This window comes from Leptopilina boulardi, unplaced genomic scaffold (genome assembly GCF_019393585.1).
Source record: "Leptopilina boulardi isolate dan_hultmark-lab unplaced genomic scaffold, ZJU_Lbou_2.1 LbouV2_140, whole genome shotgun sequence".
Classification (NCBI taxonomy): domain Eukaryota; kingdom Metazoa; phylum Arthropoda; class Insecta; order Hymenoptera; family Figitidae; genus Leptopilina; species Leptopilina boulardi.
The window spans coordinates 487,340-513,358 of NW_026137686.1; the positions used below are offsets into that span (position 1 = coordinate 487,340).

The 26,019-nt window shown below is 28.9% G+C and overlaps 2 protein-coding genes across 2 annotated transcripts in view; both read left to right on the forward strand.

The window, feature by feature from the left end:
* The window catches only part of LOC127291539 (uncharacterized protein DDB_G0284459-like), a 309,035-nt gene extending 304,561 nt beyond the window's left edge, over positions 1-4,474 (forward strand). Inside the window, exon 10 of the mRNA XM_051320722.1 lies at positions 4,341-4,474. Coding sequence (XP_051176679.1) covers positions 4,341-4,474 — 134 coding nt within the window. The remainder of the gene's footprint in view (positions 1-4,340) is intronic.
* A 16,526-nt stretch (positions 4,475-21,000) lies between these two features.
* On the forward strand, positions 21,001-24,228 carry LOC127291540 (uncharacterized). The gene is made up of 5 exons (XM_051320723.1): positions 21,001-21,264; positions 21,951-22,124; positions 22,770-23,231; positions 23,535-23,748; positions 23,972-24,228. The coding sequence occupies exons 1-5, from the start codon at positions 21,001-21,003 to the stop codon at positions 24,106-24,108; spliced, it is 1,251 nt and encodes a 416-aa protein (XP_051176680.1). The 3' UTR covers positions 24,109-24,228.
* Positions 24,229-26,019: the final 1,791 nt, after the last annotated feature.

Below are 26,019 nucleotides of genomic sequence, written 5' to 3' on the forward strand. Positions count from 1 at the left end.
ATGTCACGCTGTCCAAGTTCCTTTAAAAGACACGTTACAAGCATTTTTCCAAACGCCAGGGTTATTCAATGAAATGTCTAATTATTATCAAGAATTATCCAAAGACACGACTTTTTTATCCAATTTCGTCAACGGAAAATTGTGGTTAGAAAATTACTGCCTTAAAAATGAGGGAAAAATAGTTTTTCCGATTTTTATTTACTTTGATGAATTCGAAGTAGGGAACGCATTGGGAAGTCACGCGGGGGAACAAAAATTAGGAGGGTTGTTTGCCTCACTCACTTGTTTGCCTCCTCATTTGGTAGCCAAATTAGAAAATATATTTGTTTTAACTCTTTGTTATGCCAAGGATTTGAAAAAATTTGGAAATAAGGCAATCTTCGGAAAAAGTATTAACGACTTAAATGATGTGTCTGACAATGGCATTGAAGTAACAGTTGACGGAAAAACTTTCACAGTTTATTTTCAATGTGTGTTAGTGTTAGGAGATAATTTGGCTCTTAATTGCATTTGCGGTTTTACAGAAGGGTTCAATGCAAATTTCTACTGCAGAATTTGTAGTGCTAATGCTGCACAATGCAAAAAAATGACTGTTGTAGCTAAAGATCTTTTGAGAACTACTGAAACATATGAAAGAGATTTGCTCATAAATGACTTCTCCTTAACAGGCATTAAGGAAAGATGCGTATTTAACATGATAAAGAATTTCGACATCACAATGAATCAGGCAGTTGATTTTATGCATGACGGTCCTGAAGGTTTCGTAGTTTGTTCCCTTGAAAATTGTGTCAAGCAATTAATCAAAGAAGTAGACGAATTGAATATAGACGTCATCAATAGCAGGATTGAAACTTTTCCTTACTCTGAAGCGGAAAAATCTAATAAGCCAAGGCCGTTGTATTTTACTCAAACCAAGGGTGGTAAAAAACTCAAAATCAAACAGTCTGCGGCTGAAATGCTTTGCCTTGCAAGATATTTAGGCTTAATGATAGGAGATCTAATTCCACCAAATAATAAGACATGGAAATTGTATCAGTATCTTCGACAAATCTTAAGTTTCGTTACATCTCCAAAATTAAGTAAAGGCGAAATTCAAAACCTCAAAGACCTGATACAAAAGCATCATTCACTGTACATTGAAACTTTTGGTGATTTAACACCAAAAATGCATTTGTGGGTTCACTACGTGGACATAATGTTTCAGAATGGTCCTGTTATTCACTTTTCGTCATTCATGTTTGAACGCAAAAATAAAAAATTGAAAGAAATGGCTCTTCCAACAACGTCCAATATTAACTTACCGTATTCTGTAGCTATTCGCCACCAATTGCAACTTTGTTACATGAAAGAAATCTGTGAAAATGTTTCAAGTTATTTTTCTCTCGGACCTATCAAAAACTCCAACGCTTTAATTGATTTAAAAAAAATTTGTGCCAATGCTAAAGAAATTCCGACAACAACCTTGAAATATGTTGATATTATTGGTAAAAAATTTTCTATTGGAACTGTCTTTGTGTCAGTTATCTCTGAAGAAGGTCCTAGATTTGGAATTGTTAAGGAAATATTTCACCAGGGCAATGAGATTCTATTCTACTTTTCTGAATATGAAACATTGTATTTCAATCATTATTATCATTGCTACACTGTCCAATCGATTGGTGTAAATAGAATAATTGAGATTAATTCAATTCCCAAACTTGCATTGCAACAAGATACAATTTATAAGTTTATGAACCAACATATAAATTGTTTTTAATACTTAACTTATATAAAGAATAAAATATGTTTTTCGCTTTTTGACGCAATTAGGTATGTAGGAAATTGATTAATCGCACAGTAATTAACAATTTGGATATTATTTTTATTACTTCTGTTGGGATAGTTTTGACTTGAATCTTAGCACAGAAACCTCATTAGAATATAATTTTCAAAAGTATAAATAAAAATGTTATAAATTTCTTTAAACTCTTTGTTAATTTCCTTTACCTTTAGTACAACAAAAATTATAAACTAGAATAAAATAGAATTATTTTACCAAGTTGAAATCCACAACGTTGATCAACGAAAAAAAAATTTCTGAATAAAATTTAATAAAAAACCAACAAATGGTTGGTTCTCTGCAAAAATAATAGAAAAACAAAAAAAAATTTCGTTGATCAATGCTGTAGATTTCAACTTCACTTGGTATTATTTTTAATCTAACTGATACATTATAAATAATTCGATTTTATTCTCGATTTATTTATTAAATAAAATAAAATTTAATTTATCCATAGATAATTTTCTGAATATATATAATATTTTATTAATATTTAATTAATTTCATATATTAATTAATTAAATTAAAATTATTAATTAATGTAATAAATATGTAAATATATAATATTAATACTATATTGGTGATTATATTTTAATATTTAATATAAAAATAATACTCATACCCATAATATAATAACAAATATATAAATACAATGAATAAATATAATTATAAATTTATACAAATGTAATTAATATTAAATTTTTTATAATTTCTCTTCAAATTTTTTGATTGTTTTTTATTTTTAATACATTCTGTTTTTAAAAGAACAAATAACATTTTAGCTAATAAATATTTAAAAATTTTAGTATTTAAAATTTTTCTATTTTACTTTTTAATAAACAACCACTTATTGGCAACAAATATTTAAAAAAAAATTTTTAAATAAAATTATTTTAAATTTCGCGGTCAAAAACGCATAGTAAAACACGAGCGTGCGCATTGTGCGTTCCGTTCCTCGGAATCACTAGCATACAATGATTGTGTGTGTGAAATGCTGTGTGTATACGGAGGTAAGATTGTGTTGTATAAATTCCACCTGAAAATCAGATGTCATTCTTGCAAATTTTATAAGAGAGGATCTAATACTTTTATGGCATGTCCCCTTTGCAGTTTTTATGTGAAATTCATGCAAAATTAACACCCGTGACTTGTGTTTTTTGTTTGATACACTCCATTACATTAAATACATGAATTCATATTTAAATTATTCCAGTCTTAAGCTAAAATTGTATCGAAAAATGACTTATGAAATTAATAAAGACTGTACAAGCAAAAATCGCAGCAGATTTCTCTCCGTGTAACAATCCAAAAAAATAAACGTCATTTTTGCATTAGCAAATTTTGCAAGCCTTATCTGGAATTACAGGTTTCTCAATTCTTTCTTAAAACATGACGTTTTTCATCTGAAGAATCATGTTTTTGCACCTAATCGATAAGAATATACTAAGAATATTTCAAATTAATAAACTATGCTACTGGTAATTTGTTATTTATGGTAATAGTTACTGGTGATATGTATTAAATAAATAAATAGTGAAGATAGATTATAAACAACATTTTACTAACTAAATTGTATTTTCTACCGCGAAAGGGATATTTTACTTTAAAATGGATAAAAACGACTTTTTGTGAAATTTTCGGAACCATAATATTTATTTACAAAATTTATTTTAGATGATATAGGGTCAGTTGGGGTAAATGGGGACAGCTTGTTATTATTAACCAAATTGACAAAAATGAAAAATTCATGTGAATTTCTGTTATATGAGTCAAAAATAAACCTGCAAATATTACCTTTTAAAGAAAGAAACTTGCGTAATTTGTGAAAAATGAGGATCGAAAATGTCGACGATCGAGGGCACCTCCAAAAAAGTTTATAAAATAATTTTCTCCAATCTTTGGTAATTTTTTTTAACAATTAGTAATATGAATTCTTAAACAAAAAATTTTTTAACCACAAAAACTGAAAGTCGAAAATATTATATTAATTTTTTATATGAATGATACACTTCATTTTTTTAACGAAATCTAAGTTGTTTCCTAGAAGAATATATAGATGAAAAAGTGAGCCATAGAATGTTTCAACGTTAAAAATTAACATTTCTCACTACTTTTTGCTATTGGTAAAAAATGTTAATTTTCTCGTTTTAAATATTCCAGACCCACTTTTTCAGCTATATATTCTCATTGTAAAAATTCTAAGTTTTAGTTAAAAAAATAAAAATTTATTTTTGAATTTCATTTAACAAAGTCTTCTTAGTTAGTCATACATGCGATAAAAAAATTTTAAATTGAACGATATACTCCAAAATATACCAAAACTTCTACACCTTTCACACACTAAACATTATTCTAAAAAAATTTTTTCTTTTATCATCTGAAAAAATATTTATAAAAAGAAAAAACGAATTTTTAAATTTTAATTATTTTTACTTGATAAACAATTAAATAAATTATTATATCAGACACACTTGGTTGCAAATTCAAAAACTCAAATTAAATCAAATTTTCTTCTTTTCAGATAAACCTAAATATTGGGAAAATGGGAAAAATAGTGGAGGATATCGAGGAAGCAGAGCAAATGGAGGAAATAGAAATGATAAAGAACAAAAAAAAATCATTATAGTTAATAAGGGAGGAAACATATTTTGTTAAAATTGTATAAATTTTAAAGTAATAAAACTTTAATCATTTGAAAATTCAATTAGTTCATATTTTAAGGGGTTGGGTGGGTTTCAACTTTTTATTTTTTTTATTTTATTAAAAAATAGCTTAATATGGCTAGAATACTGTCCCACAATTCCAAATCGATTGGAGTTAATATTATAAGAGATACAGCCTTCGGAATTTCTTGAAAAACTGGAAAAGTCCTTGAATTATTTTTACCTTAAAAACCTGAAAAAGTTCTTAAATTTTGCATCAGGTACTGGAATTTTCATATTTCATGTAAGAATTTTTTTTCCCACCGCGTTTAGAAACACAAAATTCGTAACCTTTTTTTGAATATACTCTTATGCAAAATTCAGGCCTCAAATTACACGATTTTTTCGACTCTTTTCAATGTATGAGACTATTTTTAACATAATTTAATAAAATGAGACATTTCCGACTTTTTTAAAATGTTTTTTAAAGAAAATACGACTTTATTAGAATGAAATTAAAATCGTCCAAAATTGAATTATTTAAAAAAATATTGATCAGAATTCTTCGCAAAATTAATTACATATTTAATAATTTTAATCATGTTCTCTAAAAATTCCAATATTTAAAATATTTTTGAATTGAATGTCCTTTTAAATGCAATTATATAAAATGCCTATGTAAAAAAAATTCATGAATTAAAATTGATGTGAGTTTCAATTATAAAAATTTCCTGAAATTCAATTATTTCTAAAAATTTTTACTTGAAATCTCCAAAAATTGATTTACTTCTAAAAATGTTAACTGAAACTTTTTCAAATTTCAATTATTTGAACATAAATTTTTCTGAATAATATTGTTAATAAAGTTATTTGAAAATTTAATTATTTAAAACACTGTCTAAACTTCTGAATTCGAACAATTTAAATAAATCATATTTTGAACATTTTTTTAAAAATTATTTTTATTTGTCTTATAGGTACTAAATTGAATTTTTGACAAATTTGTCTCAGTTTAATTCTGAAATATTGTAATTAAAATTTCTTAAAAATATCCCTTTGAAATATTTTTATTATTTATTTATTTATTTATTTCAATTTAGACGGGTAGTAATTACACTGCCCATTAGTACAGAGTACTGAATATTACAGAAAAAGAAATACAGTAATTATTGTGTGGCCGCACTAGCATTATTATTATCGTGGTATATCAAGTATTGTAACTCTCGGACGAAGGTGTTGATTGAAACACCGAAAAAATTAAGGTTACTATTATGTTGATTTGCCTCACGACTCAATCTATTAATCACCGAATTATTCGAATAATTAGTTCTGACAAAATGTAATTTAAATAGAGGAACATGTCTCGGGGATCGTTGAGGCACATAGAATCTAAATAGATACAATAAATCGGGACATCTAATAATTCCGTTAATAATTTTATACACAAAAAGGAGATCCGAAAATAGGAATCTTAGACGTAAAGACGGAATATTAAACAGTGACCTAAGAACTGTATAATCGTGACTATAGTAGTCGTGAGGCACCTCAGTCTTACTCGCAAGAAAACACAAAAACTTATTTTGAACCTTTTCCAATTCATTCAATAAATATTCCTGATAGGGCCACCATATTATTGACGCAAATTCTATTATTGGTCTAACCATCGTAAGGAATAAAAGCCTTATAGCTGAAGCATTCTTAAAATGCGAGGTGTTTCTAATTACAAATCCCAACACTTTAGATGCTTTATTAATAGTATATGTGATGTGATCGTTAAAAGTAAAAGAGGAGTTCAGCAATACCCCAAGGTCACGTACAATAAATATTCTAGAGAGTTTATTGTTACCAATACTATAAGTGCGATCAGGAATGTCGTTTGATCTAGAAAATGATATTACTTTACATTTTTTGATATTAAACAATAAATTATTTTCAATAGACCATGAATGCAAACGATCGAGATCTGATTGTAGATCCAAACAGTCCTGATCATTAGTAATAGTTTTGTAAATTTTTAAGTCATCGGCAAATAAAAGGAAAGAAGAAAATCTGAAAACATCTTTGATATTATTAATAAAAAGTATAAAAAATAACGGTCCTAAGTTTGATCCTTGGGGAACTCCTGAAGTTGCTAAAAATATATCAGAAAATTCATATTCGATACGCACAGATAGTGTTCGATCAGTGAGATAACTACTGATCCATGCTAACAATTTATCGGAGAAACCTAGAGCTTTAAGCTTGGCCAACAGAATACCATGGTCAACCTTATCAAATGCTTTGGCGAAATCAGTATATATGGTATCCACCACAGTTCCAGATTCGAGATTGCTTGAAATAAAATGAGAAAAGATACTGAGATTTGTCAAAATAGACCTGCCCTTAGTGAAACCATGCTGCTCCTCCATGATCGAGCCTTCAATTTGCCTGTAAAGTTCATCGTGAATTAAGCTTTCAAAAATTTTAGAGATTGTGCTTAATAAAACAATAGGGCGATAATTTTTGACGTCATTCTTATTGCGATCTTTATGGACGGGAACTACTATCCCTCGTTTCCATACCGTAGGAAAAATGCCACACGAAAGAGAATGATTAAACAAAATATATAAAGGCTCGACAAGAGAGGAGCAACAGGACTTCAGTATGGAGGGCGGAATCTCATCAGGTCCAGACCCTTTTTTTATGTCAAGTTGTTTTAGTTTTATCAAGATAGATTCCTTAGAAATGTGAAAAATATTAACAAAATTACTATTCTGTGATTCTGAAACCGTGGCAGTTACATTTAATGTCGAGTTAGTGTAGACGGAACTAAAATAATCCTTAAAGCAGTTAGCTGAGTCTAAGCCATTGTTAGCAATAACAGAATCATGAAAAACCTCTTTTGGAATTCTAGGATTACGACGTAATTTATTGACAAACTTCCAAAAATATTTTGGGTTGGAAACCACAGAGTTCTCGACACTTGCGATGTAATTTTTGTAACATTGCTTAGATTTTGTCTTACACTCAGCACGCAAACGAGAAAAAATCAAGTAGTCTGGTGTGGAACTAGTGCGCTTATACGTAATATGTGCTGCCTTTTTAAGAGAGACTAAATTTCTAAGCTCTCTGCTAAACCACGAAGGATATGCTGTTGCCATAAATGACTTGACAGTGACATATAAGTTAAACCCATTGTAAATAATATCGTAAAAAGTGGCAACAGCATCATCGATGTTAGGATAATTAAGAACAGTGGACCAATTAATATTTAAAAGGTAAGTATGTAAGTCTGATAAATTAGCGCGTTTAAAATCGTATTTACAATGAGGTTGTCTGATAACAATTTCATTATTGGTCGAAATATCTCTAGTTACTGATAAAGAGAGAGGTGGGTGGTAAGCGTCGATAGGAAGAACAAAATCGTTGTTAACCTCCAAATGGTAGTTCAAAAAATTAACAAATAAGGAATTAATTAATTATAAGGAATTAATAAAACTTGTTTAATAATAATAATAATAATAATAATAAAATATTTACAAACTAATTGTTTATATTTAAATATTATAGAAAGGCCTTTTTTTAGTTTCCTGGTAATATAAATCGACGCTAAAATGACTTTTTTCTTCCTCCAAATTGGATGCAAAGCCTGAAAATACAAAAATTTAAAAATATTAATTACTAATTATAACCTGGAAAAGCCCTAGAATTTTATTTGGCAAAAGCGCGAGACACCCTGCCTCTGAAACCCACCTAACCTCTTAACAGATGTTCAGTCTTTAAATGAAAATTCTACAATAATCAGAAACTAAGTTGTAAAATTAATCTTTTCTCAAAACATCCATCTTTTCCAAATTTTGAATTGTAAAATATTTATTTTTAAAAATGACCATATTGTCAACAGATGTTTATCAATTCAGTTTGTATAAAGATAAGTTTTATGCTAATCCTCAAAAAATACATCATTTTCTTCTGCAATAAAAATCAACGAAACAAATTTGTATGACGGCAATATACTTAATAGATCTTTTGCCAACCAGGATTAAGTTGTAAACCGAGATCGCGACGAAGCATTTTCCAAAACCTTAAAATCATAAATTATATGTCTATCTTTCTCTAACTGAAAGATATCTCTTTTTACCCCACCACTTTTCCAAAATCTCCTACCCTTACCTTAAGTCATCAAATTCATTTTTCGTTAGTCTGCTGTTAACCGTTCCGATGTAAAGACATATTCTTATACTACATTAAATATTTCATTTCATATTAAGTTGGGAGTTGTTTTATTTATCGAAACCTAATTAAATGCACTTTTTATTAATTTAAAAGGTGTGTGCTATGAAGCATCAATTAAAATTCATGGCACCAATTCATCATATTTAACATGGTCCTTCGAGCCGGATAATTCAAATCGTTCTTGGATTATTCAAATCTTCAACGAATACGTCTAATGTAGTCCGGATTATTCAATTAAGTTCCGGATAATTCAAATAATTCCTGGTTAATTCAAATCATGTTCAGGAAATTCAAATTTTTCTCGAATATTTAAATCGTCTTCCAAATAATGTGTAATGAAAGTGAATCAATTCAAGTTGAATGATTATTAAAACTATTTAAAATCAGATTTATGCATCAAGTGAAGTGAAAGCAAAACAGAAATTATTATTCAAGTCGTCAAATCACTAACGTGAGAAAATCAAATCTATGCAAAGTGACACTTATTGTTCGACGGACTTTAGAGTCATCAAGAACAGTGAGATTAAGTGAATCAATTTAAAACGTTAAGTGGTTCAAGTCGGAACGTATGCAGAATCCATAATTATTGGAACAATTGACAATTCAAAAATATAACATTCATTTACGGTATAAAAATAGTTATCAACGCGGTTCCAGACAAGAAGGTGCAAATCACGCAATCATTCCAAGGTATTATTCGTCAACAAAGGGTCCACAGCTGTAAGTAAGCACTCAAAATCTTCTTCTTATCTATCCCTCACATCAATTTTCGTTTCTATTGCACTTACATAACAATTATAATTCAAAATGTCGAATCCCACTGAGGAAGTTACTATTTTAAAAAGGGACAGGGGAATGTTAAAGGGTCGTCTTACAAGAGTTACAAATTTTATGAATGATGAAGCTAATCATCAAAATTTAACACAAATTAAAGTTCGATATAATAATATTGAAAATCTGTTAAAGGAATTTGAAATAATACAAAATAAAATCGATGCGTTAACTAATGAAGCAAGCAATGAGTTAGAAGAATTTGAAACGTTGTACTTTGCCGAAATCACTCGAATGTATGCACTCCTTTATGGTCAAATTTCTGGTCCTCAAGAAAATCACAACTCAAATCAAGGTAACACGTCTTCGACTTCAAATTTTAATTCAGAACATAATAATGTGCGTTTACCTACAATTGAGTTAATATCATTTAACGGTGCATTTGATAAATGGCTTGAATTTCATGACTCCTTTCAATCAATGGTACATAATAATACAAAATTGTCAAACATACAAAAATTGCTGTATTTGCGTTCGTGTTTAAAGGATGAAGCCGCGTCAGTTATAAATTCATTGGAAACGTCTGCAGAGAATTACTCTATTGCGTGGGAATTATTAAAATCTCGGTTTGACAATCGTCGAGCAATAATTCAAAATCACTTAAAAGCGTTTGTAGAATTGCCTATCATGGTCAAAGAATCAGCTGTCGATTTACGTAAATTAGTAGATCAAACTCAAATTCACTTAAGAGCATTGAAATCGTTAGGAGAAAGTGTTCAACATTGGGATACAATATTAATTTATTTAATTACATGCAAAATTGATAGGATGTCACATAAAGAATGGGAGAAATCGTTAACTGATACGACAATGCCAAAATTAGATACTTTTATAAAGTTCTTGGAAAATCGATGTCACATTTTACAAGCTACTGCTTTTAATGTCGGCTCAAACAATAATAATTCAAATCAGAAAAAACAAAATTCAAATAATCAAAACAAGCGACAAGCACTTACTACCACTAATAATACATCTTGCGTTTTGTGTCAAGGCTCCCACAAACTTTATGCATGCGAACAATTTCGAAAAATGTCAGTTGCCGAAAGAGCTGAGACTGCTAAAATTAACAGTATTTGTTTTAATTGTTTAAACAGAGGTCACAGAAATGACGAATGTAAATGGCAAGGTTGTAGGAAATGTAATAAAAACCACAATACTTTATTGCATTATGATAAAAAAGAATCAAATTCAAAACAAAATCACGAAGGTAATACTCATTCAAATACGAATACCGATGAGAAATGTTTGACTATTCAGGCAAATTGCGCAATGATTCCCGAACAAGTTTTATTATCTACTGCACTAATAGATATCGAAAATAAAGACGGTAAAAAAATTCAAGCAAGGGTACTTCTAGACAATGGTTCCCAATCAAATTTTATGACAAAAAAATTCGCGGATTCTTTAAAGTTAAAGCATAAATCTATTGATTTACCAGTTCAAGGGTTAAATCAATTAAAATCACGAATTAAAGAATCGTTAAGTACTAAATTTTATTCTAAAGAGACAAGTTACAGTACAAGTTTAGAATTTTTAATTTTACCTCGTATTTGTGATTATTTACCGGGACAATTTATTAATAAACAAAGTCTAGAAATTCCAAGAAATATAAAACTCGCTGATCCAGAATTTTATAAACCACGCGAAATCGATGCTCTTATTGGAGTAGAAATTTTTTATGACTTATTATGCACAGGTCAAATACAATTAAGGGGTCATAAAGCAAAACTTACAAAAACAAAACTAGGTTGGATTATTTCCGGGAAAGTAGGCGATAATTCAAATCATGTTAAATCCAAACAATGTTTTTTATCCATAGAATCACTTCAAAAGGAGATCGCGAAATTTTGGGAAATTGAGGAAATAACAGATAATAAATTTCTTTCAGAAGAAGAATGTCAAGTAGAAAATTTTTACAAAGAAACTACGAGTCGCGATCCGAGTACTGGAAAAATCAAAGTGCGTTTGCCGTTTAATGAAAAATTATTATTGCTAGGTGAATCTTATGAAATGGCAAAACGTCGCTTTGTCTCAACGGAAAGAAAACTTTCTCAAAATTCATCACTGAAGGTAGAATATGATAAATTTATACACGATTACATTGAGTTAGGTCATATGTCAGAAGTCCCTAATTCTGCGAAATTCGTTGGCTATTTTATGCCTCACCATGCAGTAATAAAAGATTCAAGCGAAACTACGAAAGTCAGAGTAGTTTTTGATGCGTCGGCAAAATCTTCCACAGGTATTTCATTAAATAATTGCTTAAAGGTCGGCCCAACAATTCAACAAGACATTTTTTCAATAATCACACGATTCAGAACACATCAGTTTGTTTTAACTATACTGATATAGAAAAAATGTACAGGCAAATTTTAGTCGATGAACGCGATACTATTTATCAACAAATATTATATAGGAAAAACGTAAATGAGCCGTTAAAAATCTATCGGGCAAATACAGTTACATACGGGACAGCGTCAGCTCCATATTTAGCAATTCGAAGTGTTTTTTATTTAGCCGATGAAGTTGAATCACAATTCCCTGAAGTTTCAAAAATTTTAAAAAGAGACTTTTATGTCGACGACGGACTGACAGGTGCTGATACGTTAGGCGAAGCCCTAAAATTACGCGACGGTTTAATTACAGTCACAAACAGTGCCGGTCTTCCGTTAAGAAAATGGGCTTCTAATGTGCCCAAACTGCTAGAAGGTTTACCTGCTGAAATGGCAAGTGTCAAACTATTCACAAAAACTGAAACCCAGGGGGCCCTGGGCGTTCAGTGGAACCCAGGTAAAGATGTACTTATGTACAAGATAATTGACTATGATGATTCAAAAGTAACAAAACGTAAAATTTTATCAAATATTACTAAAATCTTTGATCCCATCGGATTATTAGGTCCCGTAATTGTTTCAACAAAAATATTAATGCAAAAATTATGGCAATGTGAAGTTGGGTGGGATGAGTCTGTACCTATAGACGTCCATACAAAATGGATAAACATAAAAAATCAGTTAAATTTAATAAATTCTATTGAATTTGATAGAAAGGTAATAATTAAAAATGCTATTCAAATAGAAATGCATGGATTCTGTGATGCTTCTGAAAAAGCATACGGAGCATGCATTTACATTCGATCAATTAATAATAAAAATGAAATTCTGACAAATTTATTATGTTCAAAAAATCGCGTAGCTCCATTAAAGTCTATTTCGCTTCCTAAATTAGAATTATGTGGGGCACTGTTATTATCACGTTTATTGAAATGCGTTAGTCCCGCGTTATGTAAAGAAATAAATAATGTTTATCTATGGACAGACTCGACAATAACATTACAATGGATAAAAACTCAGCCTTATTTGTTAAAAACATTTGTCGCGAATAGAGTGTCAGAAATAAGAACAAACTCTTCAGGTGCATTTTGGCGACATGTCTCATCGAAAGACAATCCAGCTGATTCATTGTCTAGAGGTCAACTTCCCGCTGAGTTTTTACAAAACAAAATGTGGAAAGACGGACCTCAATGGTTGAAAAGAGAACAAAAGCATTGGCCTGAAACAAAATTCAAGCAGGTCCCTTTAACTGAATTAAAGAGTACATTAGCATTACAATGCACGGTTACTACAAACACTGTCGCGGAAATGTTTAAAAATTACTCATCAATAAACCATTTAAAACGCGTCATAGCTTTTTGTCTTCGATTCATTAATAATGCTTCTAAATCAAATCTAAAGGAAACCGGTCCTTTAAAAATTCATGAATTAAATCAATCAATGAAAATCATTATTAAACTGACACAAGAACAAAGCTTTTCTGACGACTTTAAATCATTATCTAAATTAAAATCAATTTCAAAATCAAGCGCTCTCAAAGCTTTAAATCCATTCATTGATGAAGATAAAATGTTAAGAGTAGGAGGTCGTTTAACCAATTCAACACTTTCTTATAGTGAAAAACATCCTCTTATATTACCTAAAAATCATCATGTCACTAAATTAATTATTGAAGAAACACACAAGAAACAATTACACAGTGGTACCCAAGCAATATTACACGCGGTAAGAGCAAAATTCTGGCCAATGTCAGGCAAATCTACAACTAGAAAAATCATAAAGCAATGCATAACCTGTTTTCGTGTAAAACCGGTTAATTATTCCCACATAATGGGGAATCTTCCTTCCGATAGAGTAATTCAAGCTCGTCCATTTTTAAATACTGGAGTTGACTACTGTGGGCCTTTTTATATAAAGGAACATAAATTTAGAAATCGAGGCAAAGTAAAGGTATACGCAGCAATTTTTGTTTGTTTTACAACCAAGGCTTGTCACATTGAATTAGTCACAGATTTGACAACAGATGCATTTCTTGCGAGTTTGAGACGTTTTTTCTCAAGAAGAGGAAAAAGTGTAAATTTATACTCAGATAATGGCACTAACTTTGTTGGCGCAAATCGAGAACTAAAGTCATTAGTAAATTTTGTAAAATCAAATACATTCAATAACTCAATGGTTGATTCATTAGCTAATCAAGGCATTCAATGGCATTTCTCACCTCCGAGATCCCCTCATTTCGGTGGATTGTGGGAAGCTGCCGTGAAATCTTTCAAGAATCATTTTTATAGAACAGTGGGAAATACGCTATTTACTTATGAAGAATTGTATACTTATGTAACTGAAATAGAGGCTATTCTTAACTCACGACCAATTACTCCTTTATCCTCAGATCCCAATGATTTAAATGCCCTTTCTCCAGCTCACTTCCTTATAGGAGATTTGCTTACAACTATACCAGATCAAGATTTTAGTCACATCACACAAAATCGATTATCATCATGGCAACACATACAATTCGTGAAGCAACATTTCTGGAAGAGATGGTCAAAGGAATACCTACACGAGCTAAATACTCGTTCTAAATGGCAATTTCAACAAGCAGAGGAGATAAAAATTGGTACAATGGTTATTCTTAAAGAGGATAATTTACCTCCTCTTTCGTGGCCACTTGGTCGGATCATCAAGGTACATCCAGGTAGCGATGGTATTGTTCGAGTGGTTACAGTGAAAACAAATTCGGGAGTGTACGACCGAAGTGTAAAACTTGTGGCACCTTTGCCATTTGAGTAATGTTAAGTGAATAAAACAATTGACTGTATATGTTATTGGATCACAATTGTTCTTATTATCATACTTATAATAATGACATTAATGATTAAATTTCTCAAAAATAAAACACATCAATAATAAATTAATTGAACATGTTTGTTCAAGGTGGGCGGGATGTTCAGTCTTTAAATGAAAATTCTACAATAATCAGAAACTAAGTTGTAAAATTAATCTTTTCTCAAAACATCCATCTTTTCCAAATTTTGAATTGTAAAATATTTATTTTTAAAAATGACCATATTGTCAACAGATGTTTATCAATTCAGTTTGTATAAAGATAAGTTTTATGCTAATCCTCAAAAAATACATCATTTTCTTCTGCAATAAAAATCAACGAAACAAATTTGTATGACGGCAATATACTTAATAGATCTTTTGCCAACCAGGATTAAGTTGTAAACCGAGATCGCGACGAAGCATTTTCCAAAACCTTAAAATCATAAATTATATGTCTATCTTTCTCTAACTGAAAGATATCTCTTTTTACCCCACCACTTTTCCAAAATCTCCTACCCTTACCTTAAGTCATCAAATTCATTTTTCGTTAGTCTGCTGTTAACCGTTCCGATGTAAAGACATATTCTTATACTACATTAAATATTTCATTTTATATTAAGTTGGGAGTTGTTTTATTTATCGAAACCTAATTAAATGCACTTTTTATTAATTTAAAAGGTGTGTGCTATGAAGCATCAATTAAAATTCATGGCACCAATTCATCATATTTAACAACAGAAAAAGTCGATTATTCAAAATTTTAATAAATTTAAAATTCTAATGCCAATTCTAAATTGTAACTAATTAAAACTTCAATTACGTTAAATTTTAATCAATAAAAAAATTCAATTCAGTTAGGGTACGCGACAAACGGTAGCTAAACTTCTCGGCTAAATGTTTTTCTTTCTGCTTCAAATACAATGTGATTACATCCATTCGTAAATAATTTATTTATGTATGTGAGATTAATGCTTTTTATATAATTAACATAATTTTCTTAAAGTACTCTGCCTTTAAGGATAATATTCTCATCACGCCACTCGCGTTTGACACTCGAATGATAAATGTAATACTTATTACACATTATAATGAAAAAGTAAGTAGAAGAAAAAGACGATATTTATATTTTAAGCAATTCTATGTTTTAGCAAAAAAGTGTTCAATTTTACTCATATTTTCAGAAAAAAAATTGAAAAAACTTTTTGTTTGAAAAATGAGAATTTTTAAAATATTTTTAAATTCAAAATTTGAATATATTTTTTGTTTTCAAAATAAAGTTACTTTGTCTAAAAAAAGGTATAACTTTTTTATTCAAACTCGAAGCAAAACATGTTAAAGAGAGAAAGGTTTTATTTTTACTCGCATTTTTCGAAAAAAAATTTAAAAAATTATTTTTTTATTTTAAAAATTTAAATAATTTTTTTGTTTTCTAAAGAAATCGGTTAAATTTAATAATTTCTAATTATGATGAGAATGTAATAATAATAACAATAATAAACAACTAAAAAAGGATAAAAATAAATAACAAAAATATATAAATTATATTATATTATTATGTATATAAATTTATTAATATTTTTTATTTCTATTAATAATTATTGTTTACTTACCTATCATGAGAAATTCGGATTCTCGCGACAAAAAGTGTATTAAAACATTATTCACAAATAATTAAGAACTTAACTTCAAACTGTAGCGCCATCTGCTATGTTCAGCTGAATCTAAAACTAACCGCTTACCGTCAAGCACTATCATGTGGTTGCGCGGTATTCAACATGGTAACTGGTCGACCAGTTATTACTACTTACCGGCAGTGCATTCTATATATTCCCTCGGGAAAATGTAAACATGACATTTTTTATTTATTTTAACAATAAGTGCAGTATTAAGTGCCAGTTTTTTTGTGTCAATTGTTGCAACAAATCATGCAGTTTTAATTACATAACAATAAAGTGGTCAAATTAGTTGTTTCTTGTGTGTTTTTAACAAATCCCTGACTAACTTTCAAACCCCCTGAAAATAACACTTTTTTAAAAATTAATTTTGCAATAACAAAAAGTGTTATTTATTTAAATAATTATACAAAAATATCCCTTACATCTCCCTCTTTTAAAAATTGTATTGCAAAGTGGTCTTTTCTTTTGTTTAACAATTGTTTTTAAACAATCCCTGACAGTCCCTGACAAATCCCTGAGTTCAGGGATCTCTCAGGGATCACAATCCGCCAGGGTATCTTGCTATTTATGTTATTTACTGAATAACCTGTATCGCGAATTAAAGTTAAAATTTGATCATTAGTTAAAGTATAATTAACGGTCGCACCAAGAGTTTTTGCACTATAATCTTTTTCATTTGAGTTTATTTCCATTATGTTATTCACCAATCGTAGAGCACTTACAAAGTGCATGGTATTGGCCAACTCTACTTCCAATTTATTCGTTCCGTGTCCCATTCGCACGAGATACCCATTCCCATCTTCAAAAGGGAATGCAGACCAAGACCATAATGGTCCCCACATTCTGACATACTGAGCTAGATGTAACAATTGATGGACATTAAACGAACATTTTTCCAAACCGTACAAAAACTCGAAATCATGAACGAAAATATGAAGTAGAGTATCAGCGAGATCAATTTCATCTTTTGTGATAACGGCTTGATTGAGAATGCTTATAGATCTAACGAGTAGTAAAAAATGGTTGTAATATTCGGGCTTTAAAATGTTTTTTAACAGGACTGGACCGTAAAAGAAAAGAAAAGCTCTCAATTCCGACGCTTTCCAATGAGAATTAACCTCCGAAGGTCGTGGAGTTCGCGTAATAAAATCTGGTGGTTGAATATCCAGCAAAAATTCATCAATTTCCGTTTGTTTCGATTTTGGTACGTAGAAATCTCTTGCATTATTAGAAGAGTCAAACCAAAGATAAAGTAACATAAGCAAGACACCTAGCAGCACGCAGTGCATGTAATCAGGCACAAATCCCTTACTAACATCAAATTGAGGTATTCGTGATGCAATTGAAGGGTCTTTAACACCTTTTTCATGCTTCTTTCTGTTACGAATTGCAGTCTTTGCTTGCTCAAGCATTCTTTCCTTCGTTCTCAATGGATAATTTTCCCCATCTAAAGGAAAAACACGATTATGTCCAGCTCCCGTAGGACAGGTCTGTCCAGGATGTTCACAAGCAAAGCATGGGTTTTCGCCATTATATTGCATGACATTCTGGACACCGGCCCTAACTGGAAGATCTAAGACAGCAACGGGAGCAATTACTAGCGTTTCTACTACTTCACCAGATTCTTTGTTTCTCCACTTTATTTTATTATGCCACAAATCTACAAGTTGTTCCGCAAATGGATTCAAAAAGGAAAACATTGGCGGTTTTGATTTAGATTTTTTGTTGTTATAGTAGAGACCGCAAAGAATCTGGAATCTTCTTCTAGTCCTTGGACTGACATTGAGAATTTGTGCTTGAATAGGCCACAGTGACCCATGGGCGCTATCAGTGGGAATTCCATCTGTATTCCACATTAAACATAAATCGTACTTCTCCAACATTAGAGTGTCTTGAAGACGCTTAAATTCACTACTAGAAACAATATCAAAAATAATATTTTCATCTTGTTTATCGAGGCATTCGTTTCGATATTTGTCAATGTAATGTTGTAGGTTTCCGACTTCAAATGCGTCTTCTATTGCAGCACGAATACTAAACTCAAGGAAAATGCCTTTTAAATCAGGGTTTGAGCAGACATCACTAACAGTGGCTGGTGGTTCCTGATTCCATTTCCCAATATATCTAAAACACCTATCACATATTATGTGTCTCGTTACTGTTTCCCGCATGGAATGAGGCATTAATTTATTTAATAGTTTTATAAGAAAATATCGCGTTTTTGGGAAGCTATTCGCATTTGCTGGGGCTACAGTATCTATAAGTTTCATTAATTTGTCTAGCACCTGCTTGGAGGAAGCATTCGTGACATAAATGTCTAACATTTGACACAAAAGATTTCCGTTTAAGCAGTCTGCTCCCTTATAAATTGGTTGGAAGAGCCAATTGATTGCAAAGTTATTATTATCATCACTATCGTCATCATTCTCATCAGAATGAACGAATGAATTACTTGCAGCATCAGACGCATCGGAAATCTCAGATTCAAATGGAGAAGTTAAAGTTGAAACGGTTTCTTCTTCAGTTACTTCTGAATCTGTGGAAGAAAAATTGTTGGATTCTTCAGCCGAAGACTCCGCGCGTTCTCCACCATCACTAACCATTTCATCGTCCGTTTCTAAAGGTTCATCACTGTCATTTTCAGATGATGAGTGTAAATGTTCATCGCTATCGGTCAGACTTACAGAGGACGAGTGTAAATATGCATCATCGACGTCCATTTCGTTACCAGCTAACTCATTGTCAGAGTCCTACATAAAATAATATATTAAACGTTAATGTGCTCCTAGGATAATTTCTGTCGAAATTCTTGTTGGAGATTCCGATTAAAAAATCCAATTGCAAATTTGCGATCGGAATTGCGATAAAAATTCCGATAGAAATTTACAAACGGAATTTTTAATCGGAATTTTGTCGAAATTTCCAACAAGAATTGGGATGGAAATTCCTACTAGGAGAAATAGATTTCTTTGATTCAGAGAAATAAATTTCTTTGATAAATTTTTCTTTAATACAAAGGAAATTGATTTGTTTGATTGATTTTAAGAACAATTATTTTCGTTTCAAACAAATTATTTCTTAAATTCAAAGAAATGTATTTCTGGCCCTATAACAATGCACACTACCATTCTTTCATTGAAAGAAAATTATTTGAATCCAAGAAATTTTATTTGAAACTAATAAGCTTTCTTAGTTTTAAAGAAAATTTTATTTTGAATGAATGAAAAGAAGTCAAAGAACTCATTTTTTCTGGGTGAATTGAAATTTTTAAAAATTACCCTAACTTTATTTTTCACTAAAAAATTAAATTTTCCATTAACTTTTATTATTTAATTAAATTGAAATTAATTGAAATTTACAGATATAAATTAAAAATTAAAATTAGAATTTTTTGAATAATTTTGACATCATTTCAAAAAACTACAAAAAATCTTTGGAATTTAGGATAACATTTTTATATTAATTTCTTCTTAAAGAACTCAATAATCATAACAAAAATTATGAGTCAAACATTTTTTTGACTATCTTTCGAAAATCGAAAAAATCTATTTTTAGATAAAAATGAAATATTTCGAAATCCATCAGTAATTTTTTTAAAAATGTGTTTTTTTATTTAAAAAATTGACAGTTTAAAAATTCTAATTTTACAATATTTTTGGTTCATTTTTTTGGAATGAAAAATATTTCTTTTTTTAAAACTGTTATTTTTAACAATAGTATTAAAAATTGGAAGAAAATAATGTATAAATTTTTTTTTAATTTTTATAACATTTTAAAAAGTTATAAATTATTATTTTCTTTTTCAATTTTTAATAATATTGTTAAAAACAGCCCTTTAAAAAAATGAATTTTTAAATCGAAAAAATACATCAAAAATAGCAAAATTAAAATTTTTATAATTTGTCATTTTTTAAAATAAGAAGAAAAATTTCTTACAAAAATTTGAATTAATTCCTTCATACATCTGAAAATGTCTCGATCTCTCCTTTAGGAAAACGTATGAAAAAATGGAAAAAAATGTTCCAATAAAGACATTTGATTTTTGAAAAAAATTGTTTCTTTGTTTTGTTTTTTTTAAATGTCACTAAAATTTTTAACACATTTTTTTATAAGAAATATAAAGCATTTCTCATATTAAAATAGTTCAAGCTTTGATTTTTTTAATTTAATGTAAATTAAATCTTACTTCGCTGAGAACGTAATCCATATTATTTTCCATATTAGAATCGGTGAGGTAAACAATCAGCTTAACCCCTATATTACAAATCAATTATTCTTATAAATGTAACAATTTATGAAGTACGACATTTATTAACGTTAAATTTATTTATAATTTTTTATATTATTTCCCTTCAGAAATTTAATATATTTATTCATATTTCATTGATTTTTTAAAGTTACATAAAATCGACTTATTTCAAAAATTAACCGGAAACTGTCACTATAAAAGCAACTTTTTTCGTATAAACAAAAGCCGATTAACTGACAGTTTCATTGCATTTAATAACAAAAAAGAAGTGATTTGTAGCGACGATCAGTTTTTTTAATCTTTTCTCTTGCATCAAATAACGCGAATAGAGAAAATCACGAATAAAGAAATTCTGTTAATTATAAGTTTTGAAAAAGCGCGAGTTAAAATTATTTTATAAAGAAGTGAAATGGAGGAGCAGGTGTTAATTTTTGGAGATGGTTGCTATACAATCGTGTATAAAACATCAATCATTTTTGATCAGAAAAATCGAGAAGTAACAACTGGTTCGAAAGTGAAGTATTTTTGGCCAGAAAAGGCACTGCACAAAAAATTAAAAAAGGAAGATAAGAAGAAAGCAGCCAAGTCAAGAAAGTGTAAAAATGATAAAACTTCCCTTGATGATAAATCAGAAGATTCAGAAAACCAAGAAGTTGAGAAAAAAAGAAAAAAGGTATCTTAATATCAATATATAAATACATTTTTAATAAACAATAATAAAATTATACTATTAATAATAATAAATAATTTTTAAATACAATTTTTAAACGAAAACTAAGATTTTATTAAAATCAATTGAATTTCCTTAAAAAAATTTTCAAAAATATTAAAAGTAATTTTTTAAAATCTAGTTTTATCAACACCTATCAATGGTGCTATAATATAGTTTCAGTGTTCTTGAAAAATCTGGTAACTTCTTTAAAACAATTTAAAAGTAATTAATTACTTTTGAAATTATATATCAATATAATAAATAACAATTATATTTTCTTGTTTTGAAAAAAATAATAGCAAACAAAATTCTTAAAAAAATTTTTTTTTTAATTATTTAATATTGATGTTTTGTAAAAATGATAAATTTATATAAAATATTAGATAATAATAATAATAATAATAATAAATATATACCAGAAAATTTCAAGGAATTATTTTATATTTCTAATTAGAAGTTTTCCAAATAATCCATTTTTTATCCATTTTTTGTCCATAAAAAAATGTCTTACAAAATATTTATAAATTAGCAAAATTTATTTTTTAATTTTTTTCACTCGCGAAACAATGATTATAAAAGAAAATTTACAATTATGTATTTTAATTTTAATGTTAATTTTTTTATGCATTAAATTATATATTTTTTAGAAGGAAGACGAAAATGTTCGAAGAGAGGCGAATGTACTCAGCGCAAAAGAATTGATGAAAGCATTAAATGAAACCCGAAGTTCAAATACGACATCATCTAATTTGTTGAAAAAGGTGGAAAAAACTATAAGCGTGACGAAAAATTTGACTGGTCTTTTGGAAGAGCTCAAACAAGTAAACCATTTATTAAATGAAGGAATTTATATTTTAAATTTTTTTAGGGAGACCGAAACCACATTTTCAGTTTTTTAAAAAATTTTTTAAAACAAAAATAATTTTTTTAATCTACATTTCAGGATGAAAAAAAATTTTTTTATGGGTTAATTGGATTTTAAGAAAAAGATTTTTTATTTAAAACTATTTAAAAATTAATTTGTTAATACCTTTAACAAAAAAATTTTGTTTATTATAAAAATTTCATAAATTTATTTTGATAATTCTTGGAATAAAAAATGATTTATCGTTAAAAAATAATTACTTTTTGAAAATTTTAGATGATCAGTTTGAGAAATTCTGACCCTTATTTAGAACAATTGTTATTTAATTTTTATATTTATACAATATTTAATGGGGTCCAATAATTTTTGTGGTATATCTTAATCATATAACGCTTAATTGACTCAAATATTAATTGTTTATTTCAAAAACATATTATTTTGATTATGGTCAAAAATTTAAATGAAAACATTTATTTAAATATACCTACTATTTAAAACTAAATCAGTGAAAACCAGTAGATTTTCACTGGTTTAGTTTTAGAGAGGACATTAAAATTTTTTAATTGATGTCACTCATAGAACACGTTCTTTAAATGACTAGGAATTAGAAGATTTCGAAAAGGAAGGTACATCAAATGATGAGATAGATCTGCTTTTGGAAGAAAAAATCAACTCTTTTTCAACTTCAACAGAGAATCTCAGCATGAATTTCAGCGAACCAGAATCTCCTCACAAGGCATCTTCTTCTAATCAAGGATTCATTGATTCGTCACGTATTGGAGCACCACCTAAATCAACACTTTTCGCTTCTAATAGAAGAGCGTCTCCCGCTTTGAATCAAATGTCTTCCGATCGGACATCTTTTTCTTCTATTAAGTCAGCATTACCATGTTCAAATAAAGCGCCTTCTGGATTCGGACTGATTGCTCATTATGGCAGTGATAGCGACAATGGAGAAGTAGCTAAAAATGATCCAAAAGAATCAGATGAAAGAAAAACGACTTCACTGATTGATGGAAATGAGCAGTTATATGTGTTTACAAAAGATACAGCAGGAACAGAGGTATACAATTTAATAACTAGTATAGAATAAATTTCTGCTACTAACTTATATTTTTATTTATATCTTTGCAAATATGACTTTTAATTATAGAATAAAAAAGTAGGGTGGAAAAACCACATGCAATTCGAAATTTGAAAGAAAAATTAAATATACATGATTTTATGATTAAAAAGAAAATTTTTGAATGCGTTGTTTTCACTGAATTTACTCTAAAATTAACTCAAGTGGAAATTTTTATTATAGAATATTATAATATTCCATAAAACAGAAACTTCGATTGTTTTTAACATTTTTTGGTAATAGGCCATTGAATTATTGGAAGGAACTGACATTTTCATACCGAAAAAGGCATTAGAAGATGCACAAAAGAAAGCCAACTCACAAACCACATTAGCACGAATGTTAATGTGTTCCATTTTCACAGAAGAGGCCTTAAAAACACACAGCTTAACCGGAAGAGGTCAAGCAGATGAGAGTAAGAAAGGTTTTCCAGGTGCAGCAATTAATTGCATATTAAGTAAGTATAAAATTAAAAAACAACGTACGTTCTAGTATTTTTACTTCATAAATTTGAAAAATTTATTGGAAATTCTGCATTTTATAATTAATTCATTTAACGATTTAAATTATTTAATAATTTTATGCAATTTGATTATGTATATCGATTGAAATATTGTAAAAAACTTTTATAGTAAACATAATTTTTAAAGTTTTTATTATTTTATGACTCGTTATTTCAGATTTCACTAGACAGACGGCCAAACTTAAGGTTAAAAACAAGGAGTTGAACTGGAAAGTTGTTGACAACAGGCTAATAAAAAATAGCCTGAGAAGCAAATTGTTCGAAATACAAAACAAAAGAGCAATAAGCAAATAATTGCACTTAAATTTCTTTTTATTTTGGATATTCTTTGTTTTTTATTGCATTGAAATCTTTATTTATATTTCATTATCAAATATCTTTTTAAGAAAAGAGTTTACTGAAATATTCTAATAAATTAATAAATAAATGTCTAATGAAATGTACATTGTTTGTTGCACGATCTTTATGTTTATAATTGAATTCCTTGAAAAAGTGAAATAGTAATTATTATCTGATAATTTGTAGTAGAAATTAACCAGAAATTATGTAAACATTGGTATATCGATAAATAATTTTCTGCTAACCAGTGTTCGCCATTCGAATTTAATTTCCTCGAGAATAGTTAAAAATTATTATTTATCATTAAATCATCATAATTATCATTATATTATTAATGATTGCTTAAAGTACTTTCTGATGTTTGATGTACGAATTTTTAAGGTACTTTCATCCGAAAAATTATCCTGAAATTTAGTTGATATCGGTAAGACTATGTATCACTTCCTGTTGATTGATGTTCGCCATAACAATGATTATTTCTCAGAAAAATTGGTCAGATATTATCTGGACATTGGAAAATGGAACAACCATTTCCTGGTGGCAGGTATTAACCTTGTTTAAGTTATTTTTTTGGAAAAATGGACCATAAATCATCTGGTAATTGGTAAGTTCCTGAATCACTCCTTGGTGACCAATTTTCACCATTCCAATGTAATGTCCTCGGAAAAATTAGTTATGTATCATTTGGACAACAAGACGTCCATGAACGACTTCGTGGTTTTCAATGTTCACCAAGTCAGAATAATTGCCTTAGGAAAATGTCTAGAAAACATTCAGACATCGGTAAGTCGATCATAAATTGCCATTCCAATTTAATTTTCTAAGAAAAATTGGTGAAAAATTATCGCGACATCGGTTAATCCAACATCAACTTCTTGGTGACCGATGCTCACCATTTCAGGTTCATTTATTCAAAAAATGGGCTAATAATAATTCTTTTGGTTTATTGGACTTAAATAAATAATCTCAATTTTATATTATTATTAGTATTAGTAACGTTAGTAACGTTAGTAACATTAGTAACATTAGTAACGTTAGTAACATTAGTAACGTTAGTAACATTAGTAACGTTAGTAACATTAGTAATGTTAACTTTTCCACCTGGGAGTAGAGTTCTTATCACTTTTTAGAAAACTTTTTTTTAAAATTAAATTGCAATTACTTTAAACTGTGCTCGATAAATAATAAAATAATTTAATAAAATTTGCAATTTCTATTACCGTGGATGTCCCAGTTGCCGTCCACCTAAGACCTAGTTGCCGTCCACCTAAGACCTAGTTTCCGTCCAGTTTAATTTTCAAAATAACATTTATAAAAAAATTATTTTCTTTTCTTTGTTTACTTAAACTAATAAGTCGATTGCGTGCCAAAAGGAATAAATTATTGTTAAAAAATAATTTAAATTACTATACAAGATATTTGTAAAATGGACGGATACTGGGACATGGACGGTAACTGGTACATCCACGGTAAATATAAATTATTTTTTCACACATTTTACACTAATTTCTTGAAAATATTATGAAAACTGACAACGACTTAAAATCTACAGTTACCACTTGCACATATCTAGTGATTATTGATTATTTATCACGTTAATAATTGAAATTCTTACAAAAATTAACTCTATAAATGTTCATTTAACCTCACAATACTAATTTTTATAAATTTTCATCAATTTAAAGCTTTTTTTTGATAATTACCTAAATTCGACTTAGATTCGCCCCAGCTGGGTCGAATTTAGGTAAATCAAATCCTCCAGGGTTGTAGCAAATTTTTTTTTTTTTTTGAAGTTGCATTTGCAGCTTTTTTTAAAATACTTAATTTCCATTTGCTGAATAAGTTATTTACCGGTAGAAAAACAAT

Excerpts from the sequence above, each read along its gene's own strand:
- LOC127291540 (XM_051320723.1), top strand. The coding sequence starts at position 21,001 with ATGGAGGAGCAGGTGTTAATTTTTGGAGATGGTTGCTATACAATCGTG. Across the intron at positions 21,265-21,950 it reads TTGAGAAAAAAAGAAAAAAG|AAGGAAGACGAAAATGTTCG; the intron begins GTATCTTAATAT and ends TATATTTTTTAG. Across the intron at positions 23,232-23,534 it reads AAGATACAGCAGGAACAGAG|GCCATTGAATTATTGGAAGG; the intron begins GTATACAATTTA and ends TTTTGGTAATAG.